Source organism: Diabrotica undecimpunctata, chromosome 1, assembly GCF_040954645.1.
Source record: "Diabrotica undecimpunctata isolate CICGRU chromosome 1, icDiaUnde3, whole genome shotgun sequence".
NCBI lineage: Eukaryota > Metazoa > Arthropoda > Insecta > Coleoptera > Chrysomelidae > Diabrotica > Diabrotica undecimpunctata.
The window spans coordinates 169241166-169257661 of NC_092803.1; the positions used below are offsets into that span (position 1 = coordinate 169241166).

Sequence of the window (16496 nt, forward strand, 5' to 3'; positions counted from 1 at the left end):
AATATTAAAGCAACTTTTTGTTGAAATGATAGATTATCCATACTATATTATTGTATTATCGGTGTGAATTTATTTTACTTATTTATTTATTTATTTTATCTGCTATATAAACGGACAAGATACCACTCATTGTAGCTGCGTCATATTAACGCTCATGGAGCCACTACAAGACCAAAACGCGGCGATATGCGCGCTGTAAACTGTCGCTCGTGGAGCCATGATTTTACTGCTTTACTGCCGCCGTAATTTTACTGCTAGCGACAATCTGTCGCTCGTGGAGCCATAGCCTAAGTCGCCAATATCCGTAGCGGATAAGCATCTTAAGCAGAAGAGGAAGTTATATGATGTTTCAGCCATAAAAATTATTCTAAAACGCAAGCTATTATGACTTCGGTTGTGAACTTTTGAAGAACTGTATCACCTGTATGTTGCCCTAAATTATACCTACTTCAAGCAATTTACAAAGTCAATATCTATCATTTGTTACATCGCAGTATGGAAAAATGCCTTTATTTAACTACGCAGTGTTTTTCTCACTAGAATAACCTTTTATTTTTTAGACTACTTACATTTAGAAAAATAAAAAAGTTCTGAGATGTACCTTTAAGCTGTGTTCTCGATTCTACTTAATTATTCAAATTCATGTTGGTTGCAGTATGTGTTTTGCATTTCTACAATTTTAAATACTAGGCAGGTATATTTTATTTTATTTACTTTTTATATGAGATAAATCTGAACAGAAAGTAATTAAACAAGTTATAACCAGACTGATAATTAAATACAGGCCTCAAAACAGAACAACAATAAACAAACTGGATCATGATGAGTAGATCAGGTAGTTTGCACTATTAATAAATATAGAGATTGTTCGTACGCAATCAATATAATGGTAAATATTATTATTTAAACATTATTATTTTAAATGGGTCAAAAGGTGAACAGCAGAAAACTTTTTCTTTAATCGTTTCGACAGTTATGTGCAACTTATACAGCAATAATTAGTACATAGTGTTGCCTAACTAGTTGTGCACACTTTATTTGATAGGTCAATATTAATTCTATTGTAAAATAGTTTTACAGTAATTACGGTAAGATTAAAACATCTGAATAATATAAATTTTCATTTTCAGGATTCGATATTATTACATTATTTTACCGTATTGCAGCAGTTGTTTGACGTCATAAAATATGTAACCATCCAGTTGATTTCCTCTTCTGACATCTATCAGCTGATTGCCATACCTGCAGGAAAAGGGCTTGCGCATTAAGTACACAAATATAATAAAATTTGCCAGAGTGGGGAAAGGAAAGGGTATTTAGAAATGGCGGACGTATGTAGTGGTCAAAGTGTGATGGATTTGCAGGCAGAAATGCAAAACAGTGCAGTGGATCGTTTAAAAAGACTTTATCCTGCAGTAAATGAAGAAAAGACTCCTCTCCCAAGAGCATGGAGCACTAAGGATAAATACACATATATTGGGCTATCCCAAACCAATTTGCGTGTGCATTATAAAGGTAAGATTCTTTAACGTTTGACTCATGTTTAGCAAGATTGTCAGGGTTTAAAAATAATATTTTCAAGACATAGGTGCGTTTGGGGTGTTGGGGAAGCTAATAAAACCTTTCTACCAAGTGTCAACGACCCATAATTTTTATGAAGTTCTTGGGAATCAAACAAAGAAATCAGCTGATCATGGCAGCAAAGGAAAACGCAAAATGATTGACTGTTCGATTACTTCCGTGTTCTTCAGTCGAATGAGTAAATAAGATAAAAATTATTAGATTATTTTAAATCTTAGGATTATTCCAAACGTTAGTACATTCTCTTGAAAAAAATTTAATTTTAACAGTTGTTAATTTGATACAGCTGTTATTCAAAAATATAAAGAGAAAACATTGTGTATTTGTAAAATGTGTTTAATAATAAAAACAGTTTTAAAATCCTTGCGTAGGTAGGTATTAAAGTAATTTAAAAATAATAAGGTCAAGGTTTAATCTTTGTTTTGTATTTTGGAATTGAAATTAATTGATTTACTTTAGAATAAAAGTGGACTTGGTATATTTTTTGAAAATAAAATAAAGAAAGTTGCTTTAAGCAATTGAAAGATAACTTTGTCTGGTAATTAACTAATGATAATTTTATGCATGAATACTTAGGTAATAAATTCCAATTATGTAGTTAATACCTGTAAATGTGTTTTTTAATTATCGTCCTGAAAGGGACGTGAATAGTATATAATAAAACAGTATGTAAGATTAAAATATTTGAATGAGTGGATCAATATTTTCAGATTTTAAAAATTCTTCTTTTTTTTTGAAATTTCTAGATATTTCTGGTATACCTACTCATGAATAAGGGTCTAAACAACAATTATAATGACTTGAAATGTACTGAAACAGAGAGCTGAAATCGTCAAGGTCATAATTTAAAAAGAATTGCATACAAAATCGGCCGTTTTGCAGCATTCTGAATTTAACTCCTATGTCATGGAATAGTTGCGAGTTCTAGTAAAGTGAAAAACATTTTAACTTCAGTACTAATGCATTCATAATATCTAAATACATTCTAAAATTGTTATACTTAGTAATTATTGTGTAACAAGCTTACTATTTCAACAGTTTACACAGGCAAAACTCTAAATTTGAATTAATTTGGCAACACTGTTTTTTCGTCATTACACAAGTTGCGCGGATCGCCCTGTAAGCTATATTACACAAGTTGGTCAGAAGCAAAAATACTGCCTTTTCTCAAACGAAATAAATCCTGAACATCACGATAATCATATCGACCAATGCCTTTAACCAATATTATATGCAAAGTGTTAAAAAAAATGGTAAATAAAAGACTGATATGGTATTTAGAATAACTCCTTATTCCCCAACAAAACGGTTTTAGGTAAAATCTATCCCCTATAGATAACTTAATAGACTTAGTTAAGAATCAATGTTCACTGCTTGTTAAGAGTGTAGTGCAAAATTTTGAGCCAATGCTTTTTAAATGCATTTATTTTTTTCGAATCCTGAAAAAAAACTATTAAATATTTTTGAAAAATTTAAACGCAGAATGAAAGATTACATTATTACCGAGGGCCGAAAGTCCCTTGGAATAAAGAAAAAGTTTCTTTTGAATGAGATATTTGAAATTAAAAATCACACTTTTCTCTTCTTTTTCACCCCTCTAACTTAATAAAATAAACATTGTAGAAGTTTTCAGGGACTTTCGGCCCTCGGTAATAATGTAATCTTTCATTCTGCATTTAAATTTTCCAAAAATACATATTAGTTTTCTCAGGATTCGAAAAAAAATAAATGCATTTAAAAAGCATTGGCCGAAATTTTAAAGGCAGACTGCATGAAGTCTGCCTCTTAAAGGCAGACTACATGCTAAGCAATATCTTTAAGGATACTTTCTCTACAACAAGATTAGATCCATCATATTATGAAAGAGTTAGTAGAGAAAAAACCTTTATAACCTACATCTTCAATTTCCTGACATTTTCCCAATAAACTTCCTAACTCCTCCACCTTGGTTAATACCAATTCCCAAAATTAATATTGACCTTAGTATATACAAACAAAGTGAGACCCTAACAGACCCAATCAAAGAGTGATTCTTAAAATAAATGGAAACTTATCAAAACCAAAACACTAGAAGATATACACAGACTCATTCAAATCATCAGACAGTGTTGAGCAGCCATCATCACACCAAATAAATGTCCTTAAAATTTAAATTCAAACCCATTAATTCATCATACACTGGAGAGTTGTATGCAATATGAGGGTTGTCCTTTTAGTTTTGCATACAGCCATAAAGACAAAAAATATATAGACTTAAAGTACTTTATTGCTTTTTAAAATATGTCCCACCAAGATATATGTATACACTTTTGCATATGTTCAGACCAGAATTGGTAAAACAGTGATTCCAGTCTTCAGTTGTTATCTGCAAAATCGCTGTTTTAAAGGCATTGATGGCTTCTCTCGTGGAATCGCTGCATGAATGGTTATATACCAATCATCGTTCATCAATCTTCTAAAACAATGGTTGCCACATGACCAGATTTTGACACAAAAGTTGTGACCATTTTCTTTGGCACACTTCGAGAACAGATCATTTGTTGGTTTTTCCTCATCATGAAGCACCCATACAGCGGCTTGGCATTTATTTTCCAGGTCATAGAAGTAAATCCAAGATTCATCATCACTAACAATACTATAAACATTTTTTGAGCTTCCTTTGTTGGCCGTTCCAAGGTTTTCCGACACCAATTGACGCGAACCGCGTTTTGCTCTTCTGTGAGTAAACGAGGGATCCAACAAGACTTCCAACTTCATAATACCCAGTTCTTCATGTAGGATCTTCTGGATCGAGGTCTTTGAAATGCCTCTTATCTCTCAGTATGTTACACAGCGGTCATCCTTAATTAGCTGATGAACTGCATCAATGTTTTCCTGTGTGACTGTTGTGGTGGCCACATTGAAATTCGCAATACCTGCGCGAAATAGTTGACGTGTGATGCTTCATTCCCAAACACAGAAACCATTTGAGCGAGACATTGCTGTTGGGATAATCCTCTCCGAAAATTTTAAAAATTTTTGCTCGAAAATGTTATTGGCTGAGACCCATTTTTTACTGACTTGCTAATTTCAAAATTCACTGTATCTACACGACTTGTTGTATCGCAATGAAACTTTTGATTTATGTCAACAAAAGATTGAGGTTACATTTGTGTCGAAAGGCAAACCTCGTATTACAAGCACTTATCCACATAAAAGAGCCGAAACAGTATCTATAAAGAGTTTCTTCTTAATTACCGATTCACCAAGCCCGCTTCACGCTATTATACATTTATAGACCAATAAATTTAATCGCCTTACAGATTAAATTAACCTGAAAGAAAAAAAATAACCGCCGACTTTGTTTGTCCCATCGCATTCTAGTATAAAAGGACATGAAGAAGCAGACAAATTAGCCTGCTCGGCATCCTTCAGCCAGGACTCCATTCATATTTCTCTTTAACGAGGTTTCTCTTTATGATTTGAAATCTGTTTGGTGCATGGCAAAACATGTGGATTGCATCACAAAATAATCTAAAAGAAATTAAACAATTAGTGAAACCGTGGCCCCAACCAATATCGAACAGACCAAATCAAGTGGAAATAACGCGATTGTGGCTAAAACACAGTAACTTAACCCATAAACACCTCTTTATGCGGACTGAGTCACCAATATGTGGAAATTGCCAAACAACCCTTTCCCTGAAACATATATTAACTCAGTGTAAACTATATGAAGCTGCAAGAAAGAAGCATAACATCTGAATGAATATAAAGCAGACCTTATGAGAAAACATGAATACAATAGGTTACTTAAAAGATACTGGATTTTATAAATTATTGTAACATTACTTGTATTATATTTTGTCTGCGGCTAATTACCACTGCCGCTGCAGCCAACGAATAAATAAATAAAAAAGCTTAATTTTCACTCACCAATGTGTTCCACATCAAAATCACACACTGGAGATTGAAAATCAAAGTCTACAAAACTATTATCAGACCAATAGTATGCTATGTATGTCAGACATGGGTCATGATAAAAAGTACAAAAAGAAAGCTGGAAGTTTTTAATAGAAAAATGCTAAGGAATATATTTGCCTATTAACGCAACCTGAGTATGGAGATCCAGGTACAGCTATGAACTCTACTAATTGTTTAATTCGTACAAAATATTTTGTAGATTCTGACTGTTGTGTTAAAGTTTGCAATACTTATTTAAAAACACCCTGTATTGACGAAAAACAAGGCTAGTTGTTAAAGTACCTTACTTTTTTTATTATCCATCATTAGCGAATCAATCAAAAAACAGAGTGTTAAGAAAACATGAATTGGGTTTTAATTTCAGTATTTTATAAATGCTAGAATATTCCACAGGGCCACGCGAACTTTGAGAAAAAATCACAGTTTGATCGGTACACCCGGTATACAATGACAATTTTTAGCTGTCTAGCACCAATATTATTACATCGATATTGTTAAAGAATAAGGCTATACTATATTAAAAAAATCACTTAAATCGAACAAAACACGTTTACGAAATTCGAGCCATCAAAATGACCCATTTGCGTTAGTTTCTTGGAGAAGTGTATTGGTCCGCTTACAATTTTGAATAAAATAAAGTAAAAAAAGCCTTTTAGTTTGTAAACACGTTATTAACTACAGGAGGAGGTATACTAAGTATTATAAGTCTTATAATACGTATTTAATCAAATAGGTATTATTGTCAGTGCCATAATAAGAATCATCGTCATTATCCAAATTTGATAGACTAGAATGTGTGGTTTCGTTGCCCTTCAAAAATGACACATCATCATAATACCACAGATTTGGTATATATATGTCATAATTTTCAGTACCGCTATGTTTTGATCTATTGACTTTTTTAACTCCCTTCTGTAGCCGGTTCTTAATAAATCAATCTTTTTTTTTTACTGTTTCTTTTGCCAATAGAATTTCATATGCTCTGTCTTTCTTAACTCGATCACTGTACTCGCGACTTTTAATCTTCCACACACAATGAAAACTACGATAGAGTTCTATAAATTCTAATAAAAATGTTCTATTTATCTGGCGAAGATCCGTCATATTGAAACAATTCGTTGAGAAATGTACACTGTGAATTTGAAATAGATATTTTAAAAAATAAATTGAAAATAAAATAAAAAAATAAATGAATGTGCCGCTTATGGATAAATAGTCGGTTTTTAAAATAATTGTTGTACCTACACCCTTCAAGATTTCCTCGAATTGAGGTGCTTATCGAACAAGTTGTTTGAAGCAACATAGTGTCACCTCGGGGGAACAATTAAGGGTCTAACAACCTTCTGTTGTCTCCGGGTGCTCTGTAGAGGGCTTCGAATATACTGTCGAGAGCTCCCCTACTTAAGTCCATTTTCGGGTTATGGACTTGGAAAATATTTATCTTGGGTGTCTTGCCTTGAAAAAGGCAAGATATTTCTTACATGACAATTTCTTCGTCGAAATAAAACACCAAGTTAAGTTGAAACAATTCTCAGCCACAGAGTATGGTAAATAAATGCAGGAAGCAGAGCCCCGAGAGCACTAAGCTCTCGGAGAGCCCGTGAGGGACTGACCTGACCTGGCTGACCTGAAAATCGCCAATATTTATATGCGCTGATCGAGCGATAAATAGGGATTTCCAGGTCAAGAGCCAATGGGAAAATTCGAGGCGGGGCGATGCGCATCGAAATGCGTACTAGTCCACAGACTATGGCATTCGATGACAATAGTCCAGCTGAAACTGATTATTTCATCATTTTTACACGCCAACAAAAACGACAGTTTTCAAGTGACACACTTCCGTTTTGCGTCATTTTGTGTTCGAACAGACTTGTTCGTCGAACAAAACTGTCAAGCAATAACGCAATTTGTGGGCCGCTTAATATCCAATTGTTTATACCGTGTAAGTCACATGTTCTTTTTATGCCTTCACTCCTCTTTGAGTCGCTCAGCGTATTTTCAACAATTCCTCAGAGTATTCTTAGTGTCGCCGTTTTATTTACTTTCGTGTTGCCTCTGGGTTTTTTTATAGCCTTTTTCAACAGTCAGAGAAGAAGAGGAAAACCCAGAACAAGGTTCCTTGATAACATCGATGAAGACATGAGAAATATGGGAATACGTGGTTTGCGGAGAAAGGCGATGGATAGGGACGACTGGAGAGAAATTCTTGAGGAGGCTAGGATCCACGCAGGGTTGTAAAGCCAGAATGATGATGATCTTTCAACAGCAGGAATAGTTCGTTAATTCTCCATTCCTTCGGTATTTTATTGTGTTTTATAATATTGTTAATTAATACTGTTAGTTGTTCCTTCATTGCTGCTCCACCATGTTTCAGCACTTCATTTGGTAGCTCATTTCTACCTGCAACTTTTCTCTTCTACAGCTTTCTGTATTATTAACTGTTTATATTAACTTCTTCGTTATCGATAAAAGATAGCACCTTTTATCTTTACTCATACCATTTTATCTTTACTCAGACATAAACCTGTAATGTTAGCGGGTTTGGATGGTTGGGGTTTTTAACTAGCGATTTGCATGTTGGGTGAAGGTTTGGGACGTCATCTTAATTGTTAAGTCCTCGTTGTACTTCCAACTTTCTTTATTATTTTCGTTTTATAGTATGTAAAGTTCCGCAGGGTATATACTGCAAACTTCTGGATTTTACAATTTAAAAATGTCCTTCACAATTCTTAGCGTTGTACTATTGTAAGGGGGTATATTTGCTATTATGTTGTTTGTGAAAAACTTGTCCAATTATCTGTTGTTCATCTGGTAATGGGTAACAAGGTTTTTGACTACATTTCTATGCGACTTTTTGTCACTGTTGTTTTGCTTTCTGGCGTCTATTTGTAACATTTTGTCTAAGGATCCACGTATCTGGTCAATATATTTTTTTCTAGAGTGAAGTTTCCTTTTCAAAGTATGTCATGTAGAGGTTTGCCGTAACCGGAAAATTCTTAGAACTCAGCTGCACTAATTGGTTGCTTTTACTGCATACCTGTAAGCAAATTTTTTTCTGTTGTAACTGTTATGTACTGTACCTATATTCTGTGGCCTTGAAATTTCTGTTAGTCTAACCAGCGTTCTGGTAGAAAGCTAATTTACGTTTTATTAAGTGCTAACAAGTTGGTTTATGGTTGTAAAATTAAGATTGTATATTTTAGTTTGATTGGCAAATGGACAAAAATTTTAATTGTTATTTTATACTTCCACTCATTCTCTTTGTAGTTCGTCATAAAAGACTTGTTTATGTGTATAGGCATATTACATACAATGGCTTATGTTTTGTAATTTATTTTATTTGTAACACTCTTTCTGATATATAGTGACATTCCATTATATTGTTTTTGATTGCTTTATGCATGATTATACCCATTCCTACTCTAGCTCTTTATTTTTAAGAAGTCGCTACACAAATTAAAATGTAGTTATCATACTGCATTTGTGCGTTTCCATCTTCCATGTCTCTTATACTCCACATATTATGTCAATTTTTCCGCAACTTTTCCTTATCCCTATCTCCCGAACTCATTAAATCTCCCAAAAAGTGTCTTGGAAGTCCTGGTCTCACTAATTAACTATTCCTTTGAAAAAGGTATATTTCCAGAGTGCCTAAAGACAGCCATTATTGTTTCTCTTCATAAGGGTGGTGATAACTCTAATGTCTGCAACTATAGACCTATGACCTTACTACCTGTCCTATCCAAAATTATTGAGAGACTTATAAAAGCCCGACTTATGTCCTTTCTCGTTGAAAACAACGTTATCACAAAGTCAGTTGTCGACTTTTTATCTAATAAATGTACCAGTGATGCTATGTTTTCTGCACTACATGAGGTCTACCAAGCACTGAACAATAATCTTTACACTGCCACTGTTTTTTGTGACTATACCAAAGCTTTTTGATTGTGTAAATCACGATATTTTGATAAAAAAAAAACCAAATTTCTACGGAATTCGAGGTATTTCTTTGAATTGACTCCAATCTTACTTGGGAAATAGGAAACAACTGGTTAGAGCAAATTATACTGACTCTAGTCACAAAAGCATTGTATGTGGAGTACCACATGGTTCAGTATTGGGTCCTCTACTTTTCATTATCTTTATAAATGACACCACTAACTTAAAAATCGATGGATTTTTTTTCTTTTTACTGATAATACCAGTTTCACCTGGAGGAACTCTAATAATGCAACTATAACTTCTGATTTACTTAAAAATAAAACCTGGTCCGATTCTAATTTACTCTCGTTTAACGTGGATAAGACAGTATCACTTTCCTATAAAGGAGCTCTTCAACCCTTGCTTAGTAATAACAGCCAGATCAGTATCGTTGATTCTATAAAATTTCTTGGTATTTTTATAGACATCAACCTTAAATGGTCCCTTCATATCGATTTGTTAAGTAAGAAACTAGCCTCAGCCTGCTATGTAATAAGATCTGTTTTGAAGGAAATCAATTTAGCATCTTCCAAAATAACATATTTTTCTTTGTTCGAGTCTCATTTTTGGTATGGTCTTCCTTTTTGGGGTTCTACTACAGCTGCCCAATCTGATATTATTTTTAAATTACAAAAGGGAGCAATACGGTATCTTTTTGACCTCAGTAGAATAACACATTACAGAAGCTACTTCAAAAATCACGGGATTTTAACGCTTCCCTCTTAATATATTTTAGAAACTTTTTGTTTAATTCAGCAAGACCTAATCATGACTATTCGACCAGAAATTCAACCTTTGATGTGTATTTACCGATCCCGTCCACTGAGTTAATAAAGAAATCTATATTATATTCGGCAAAAAAATTATACAACCATTTCCCTTTACAACTTAAATCTGCAACATCTTTCCTTAAGTTCCGTAAAATGACAAAAGTCCATCTATCTGAAAGACCATATTATTCAGTACAACAGTTTCTTAACGAATAACTAAGAAATTGCAGTTCCTTTATGTATAAGTAACTAAAGTATTTATATATATATATATATATATATATATATATATATATATATATATATATATATATATATATATATATATATATATATGTATATATAATATTTGGGTATCAGATACAGCAACTTAATCTTAAACTTTCAATAAATTTTAAATTGTTATTGGTATTTTTCTGACTTGTAAGCTTTGTCTATAAAATTGTACAATTTTCAGTGACAATAAAGCATATTTCTATTCTATTCCTGCCTATTGCTTAGTGATTTTATATTCCACGTTACATGATGACCTTTTTATTTATCCAACCCGTAGTACTTTTCTTCGCATGGATCTTAGTCAAATTCCGAGGACATATTCCGGATCTGCTGTCTTCTTTCTTACCGCGGATAGACTACTGGTCTGACCTGAAAATTCACCCCTTTATCCGGGCTTAGACCTACAACATTAATGACACGCTACTCAATTTACTAGAGGCACTAGGGCGTCCACGCATGCGGAGGTTTTTTTTATTTATAAAATTTTAGTTATGGATTCATTCAAGTTGTCTATTCTTTCTGCCATTATTTGATTCATTAGAGGATGTTAAAACTAAAGAATCCACTTCCTAGTGAAACACCTTTTTTTGTTAAGAACATGAAAGTACTTTTTTGTAATTCATAATGCGAATTAAATTGTTGTATGTTCAATTTTGTATTATAAATATATATAATAATATTCTAAACATCATCACACTGTAAATTTGAATATTTTTATGTCATAAATAAAAGTTAGTAGCTATAAATGTACAATCACTCAATACAACTTAACCCATTAACTTCCAAAGGTTGAAATAAAAAAATCCAAAGGTTAAAGTGCATATATATCTTTTATTCTACCACAAAATAAGATGATTTATAAGAAAAAATAGTTTTTCAATGGCGTTTATAACAAAAGATAATGTTTACGCACCTTTGGCGACTATGTTAAAACAAACATATAATACATCAAAAAATATTTCAAAAAGCTGTAACAGGGTAAATGGAATTTGCATGTTAGTCTAGGAGCCAGGGAGGGGTTGAGTATTCACTTTTATGTCCCTTCGGTACCTTGACGTTTTTTTAGGTTTTTTTTTGGTACGTAGATTCGATTTTTCGGGGGTACCACGCAGAAACCCCGTCAGATAAATTGTTATATCAATTTAATTGTATCTCCTAAACTATTAGAGATATTTTATTTTACCAAATTGAAAATTGCTTTAAAAAAACATAACAAAATGACGTTTGGTAAACTTTAATCCGATTGTTAGAACTGGAGTTATAACAAATTTTGTGAAAAACAAATGCAAAAAATATTCATTAGATGGGATTTTTCCAAGTATCAGCTTTCGTACGTTCGATTAACTTTAGCTTTATAAAAAACTTACTTTATCTTTATTAATAAAAAAATTATAACAATAAAAAATCACTAAAAAGTTGCGAACTAATTTGTTTTAAGAGATTTAAACAAAATTAAGCTATAAAAAATCTGACTAATGGAAGTTACAGAACAACTCAAAACGACTATTTTAAGCTTTGGTAAATATTTTTATGTTAATGCACACCGCGCGTGTAAGTCAATTTTTAATACCTCGATCAAAAATTAACAGAAACATTTACCACAGATTAAAATGTTCGTTTTGAATTGTTCTATAACTTCCATTAACCAAACTATCAACGTTGATGGCTCAATTTTGTTTAAATCTTTTATAAACAAATTAATTCACCACTTTTAACGACAATTTTAACTATAAACTGCTATAACTTTTTTATTTATAATGATAAAGTAATATACGGTAATATACATATCTGAATCTACATGGATTTTACGCATGTATTGGTTTTTATTCGCTGCGAGCTGACCATGCGCCTCAGAGCGCGTTGTTAAAAATTCCATATCTTGGTCAAAAATTAACATTAAAACATTTACTTACAGTTGAGTCCATGGTTATTTACCTGTGCGTCATCATTTAAAACATACGAAATAAGTCGAACATTTACTCCACGAAACAGCAAGTGACAGACAATTTGACGTTATCAAAATAAACAGAATGTAAAATGTTAGTTTCGATTTAAGATTTTGGTGCAGAATTACAGCTACATTTGAAGTAGCTTAATAAATTCTTCTAATATCATTAGTGATTAATAAATAAATAAACAATTTATAAAAAAAATATAATTAAATATATAATAATATTTACAGTGTGTTGATGTAATAGGTTACAGTAAAATTATTTAACATTATTAAGCTGAAATAATATTGTTGCAAGATCTTGAACGTATGTTTTTCATTTTTCGTTTCTCGTATTTTATTTTCATCACCTTAAGAATCTGAACTTGTTATCTCCAATGTTAATTATTACAGGTTCGATAATAATATTACATACATTTTCTTCTCTAATAAACCACTGTTCAATTAATTTGTTAGTATGTTCTACACACTTTGCCCAGGCCACACTTTTGAATTGATTCCTTCCACATACTTAAAACATGTTCATCTCTATATCCACCTCTGCCAATATATGTATTATAGTTGTTAGTCTTGCAATCTGTCAATACTAATTCGATAGTTTTAAAATCTGGGTGATACGGTGACAATCTAAGCACTAAGTGCGTAGTCCATGACAATCAAAGATGGATGTTCTAAATTAGGAAGTAATTGTGTACTTATCCATTTAGTTAATATTGTATTGTTGATTTCACTGTGATAATCTGCAGTCAAGGATTTGGAACAAAATAACAAACTGGTGTCTGAAATAAAACCTTTTGCTGAACCTACATGAACCACAAAAAATCTTTTTCCATCATAACCACCTGGTTTACATACACTTATGCTGTTTTCATCCTGCTTCGACATCATTTTATTTCCTCTAGAAAAAATCTACGTTTCGTTTAAAAATACAACTTCTTGTGGATATATACTATTTCTGTTTTCCATGTATTTGTGTAAGAAACACGCTCGTTGGGCTGCGATATGAGTTCTTTCAATTAAAGCTCTTTGATTATTATCTTTTTTAAATTAAAAGCCAAAATCTTTTAATATTCTACTGTTTTTTAGCCTGCAGCTCATTTATCAACGCTTCACGAGTTACATGTTTCTCTAAAATGTTATTTAAATATATTACTATACCATGTTCAGTCCTACTCGTAATTCTAAAGGCCGTGGCATATTATTGTGCACGTTGCGTTTCCAGCACATAGCGTTTAGTTTCCGAAAAATATAATTTAAATGGTTTTAAATATGAACAACGCACACTGTCCGGAACATAGCGTTTCATACACTTAACGTTTCCGTTCAGTATATTCGAAAACAATATTTTACTGATGCCGACGGCTACGTAACGAGTCATAACCGGTTGGTAAGGATAATGTGAATTAGATGTCCGTCGTTTTCCCGCAGTTGTTTATTTAGTTATTTGTTAGATTTTGATACAGAGTATTTAAAAAAATAATTTTCGAGGCTATTTTGTCATTTATGCATGTGTTTTTATTGCTTTGTGACAATTAATCACGGAAGTGATACCTCTTCTTTTTAAAAATACTTTTTGGTTTGATATGTATGGCTTCGTTAAATGTAGTATTTTGTTTTTTAACTGAAGGTGAAATTAAATTTAAAACATATTTAAACTGAATCCTATCCATTCTAAAATAATTGTTAAACCTATTAATTATTATTAAATTCCTAATTGTTTATCACTTCCGTGATTAATTGTCACAAAGCAATAAAAACACATGCATAAGTGACAAAATAGCCTCGAAAATTATTTTTTTAAATACTCTGTATCAAAATCAAACAAAGACCTAAATAAACAACTAGGGGAAAACGACGGATATCTAATTAACATTATCTTTACAAACCGGTTACGACTCGTTACGTAGCCGTCGGCATCAGTAAAATATTGTTTTCGAATATACTGAACGGAAACGGCAAGTGTCTGAAACGCTATGTTCCGGACAGTGTGCGTTGTTCATATTTAAAACCATTTAAATTATATTTTTCGAAAACGCTATGTGCTGGAAACGCAACGTGCACGATAATATGCCACGACCTTTAACAGAAAGTTGGTTTACTTACTATCCTGGTACATACAATATACGAGTATATTGTATTTCCATTTTATTGCCCTCAGGTAAACAGTAGTTTTCGTTTTTAAACGAGTTCTGCTTTTTCCCGGAGAAGATAAAACAGGATTCTTTTATTTTCTTTTTCGTATATTGTATATTGTTCTTCTCGCCAATTTAAGTGCAGATGTTACCCTCTAAAACAAATTTAAAATATTATCAAAATTTTGAATTGAAATTGAAAAAAAAAAAAACAAAAATAAAAAGTTCCTAATTATAAATATTTTGTTACATAATAAAGTTGGCAAATAAATAATATTACGAATATAATATATGCTTGTCATCATTAAAGCTTTGTAATAGTGCACATTTGAAAATTTTAGTTTTTGTACCTCTTGAACAGATGACAGTGGTCCCCCATTCCTTTTTTCGAATTCAAAGTACTCAATTAAATTTAAAACGAGTTCTTGTGCTTGTGAGGTAAGTTTTTTCTGGTAAAATCTAAAAAAAAATTAATGCGGTTAACTTTGTATGTAGTAAATTAATGGCAAAATAAAATACACTTTCCATAAAATTTCAAACTCCAATTATCTTTAAAATGAGGGGATTTTGAAAGTTAATCGCACGTATGAAAGCTGAGTTATACTTTAAAAATTCCCATTGAATGTCCATTTTGCAATTGTTTCGGTATTCGTGGCTGTTTTTATTATGGTTAAAAGCTCTTTTTATTTTTGTATTCTTATTAAAACGTCCTGATTAGAAACGTGGTCGGTACAAGATAGCTTCAGGATTCGACGATAAAGCCACATTTTGAAAGCGTCAATTTTCGTCTGTGAGAGTCCACGATTCAACTCCGTACAACAAAATAGGAAATATATAACATCGTAGTACCTGATTTTTATGGTTATTGATAAATAATGACTCGTTTAGCCATTTTTTGAAATGCAGATCTTGCTTTCTTTATCCTACATTTCATTTCTAGGAAATGGTCCCAATTTTCATTAACGTTCGTACCAAGGTGGTTGTATGTTTTTGCTCTCCATTCGTTGACTCTTTACACTGATTCGTCCAAATTTCTGTTCCTTTTTAGAGATCATCATACATTTTATTTTCTTAATGTTTAATGAAATTCTATATCTCTGTGACTTACTTCTGTTATTGTATTTATTATCTCCTGGAGGGCTTCATACTGTTAGCGAATACCACTGTGTCGTCCGCGTATCTGATGTTATTGATACATTCTCCATTTATTAGAATTCTCTCTAACATCCTCCAACTTCTTGAAAGATTTCCTTAAAGTATATATCAAACAGCAGGGCTGATATTATACATCCCTGTCGAATTCCACTTTTGATTTTGATATCATCGAATTCTACAGTCTTTTTATGAATAGACGATGTTTGATTCCATTAAAGATTGCTAGTAATTCTTAGATCACAGGTGTTTATTCCAATATTTGTTAATATCTCTATCAGCTTGTCATGTTTTACTGTATCAAACGCTTTATGGTAATCAATGAATCATGCTGCAATTTACGTCTCTACAGCGTTGAAATAGCACTTGTATGCTTAAGAGAGCGTCTCACGTACCCTACTGCATTCCGAAAACCAAACTGTGTACGTCTAATTTTTTCTTCCACAGTCTATATATCCCTTGATGTATGATCTTTAGAAATAACTTTAAAAAAAGCAATAAACATCGACTTCAGCCGTGTTCATCGTTGATCTTGCAGTTTGCTAACTGTGTTAGATTTTTGAAGACCAGCTGCTTGTTTAACTTTTTTATGTATATTAAACGTATCGTGTTTTTGTTCCAACAACTTTACCTCTTCACACTGTGATTTTAACCAATTTTCTTTGCAATTGCATAGATATTTTGGTTCTT

General features: G+C 32.2%; 1 protein-coding gene across 1 annotated transcript in view; it reads left to right on the forward strand.

Annotated features, from left to right (window-relative positions):
* The first annotated feature begins 1288 nt into the window (after positions 1-1288).
* RanBPM (Ran-binding protein M) overlaps positions 1289-16496 on the forward strand; it is a 68414-nt gene continuing 53206 nt past the window's right edge. Inside the window, exon 1 of the mRNA XM_072520510.1 lies at positions 1289-1515. Within this exon, the coding sequence (XP_072376611.1) occupies positions 1323-1515 (193 nt within the window). The 5' untranslated portion in view covers positions 1289-1322. The remainder of the gene's footprint in view (positions 1516-16496) is intronic.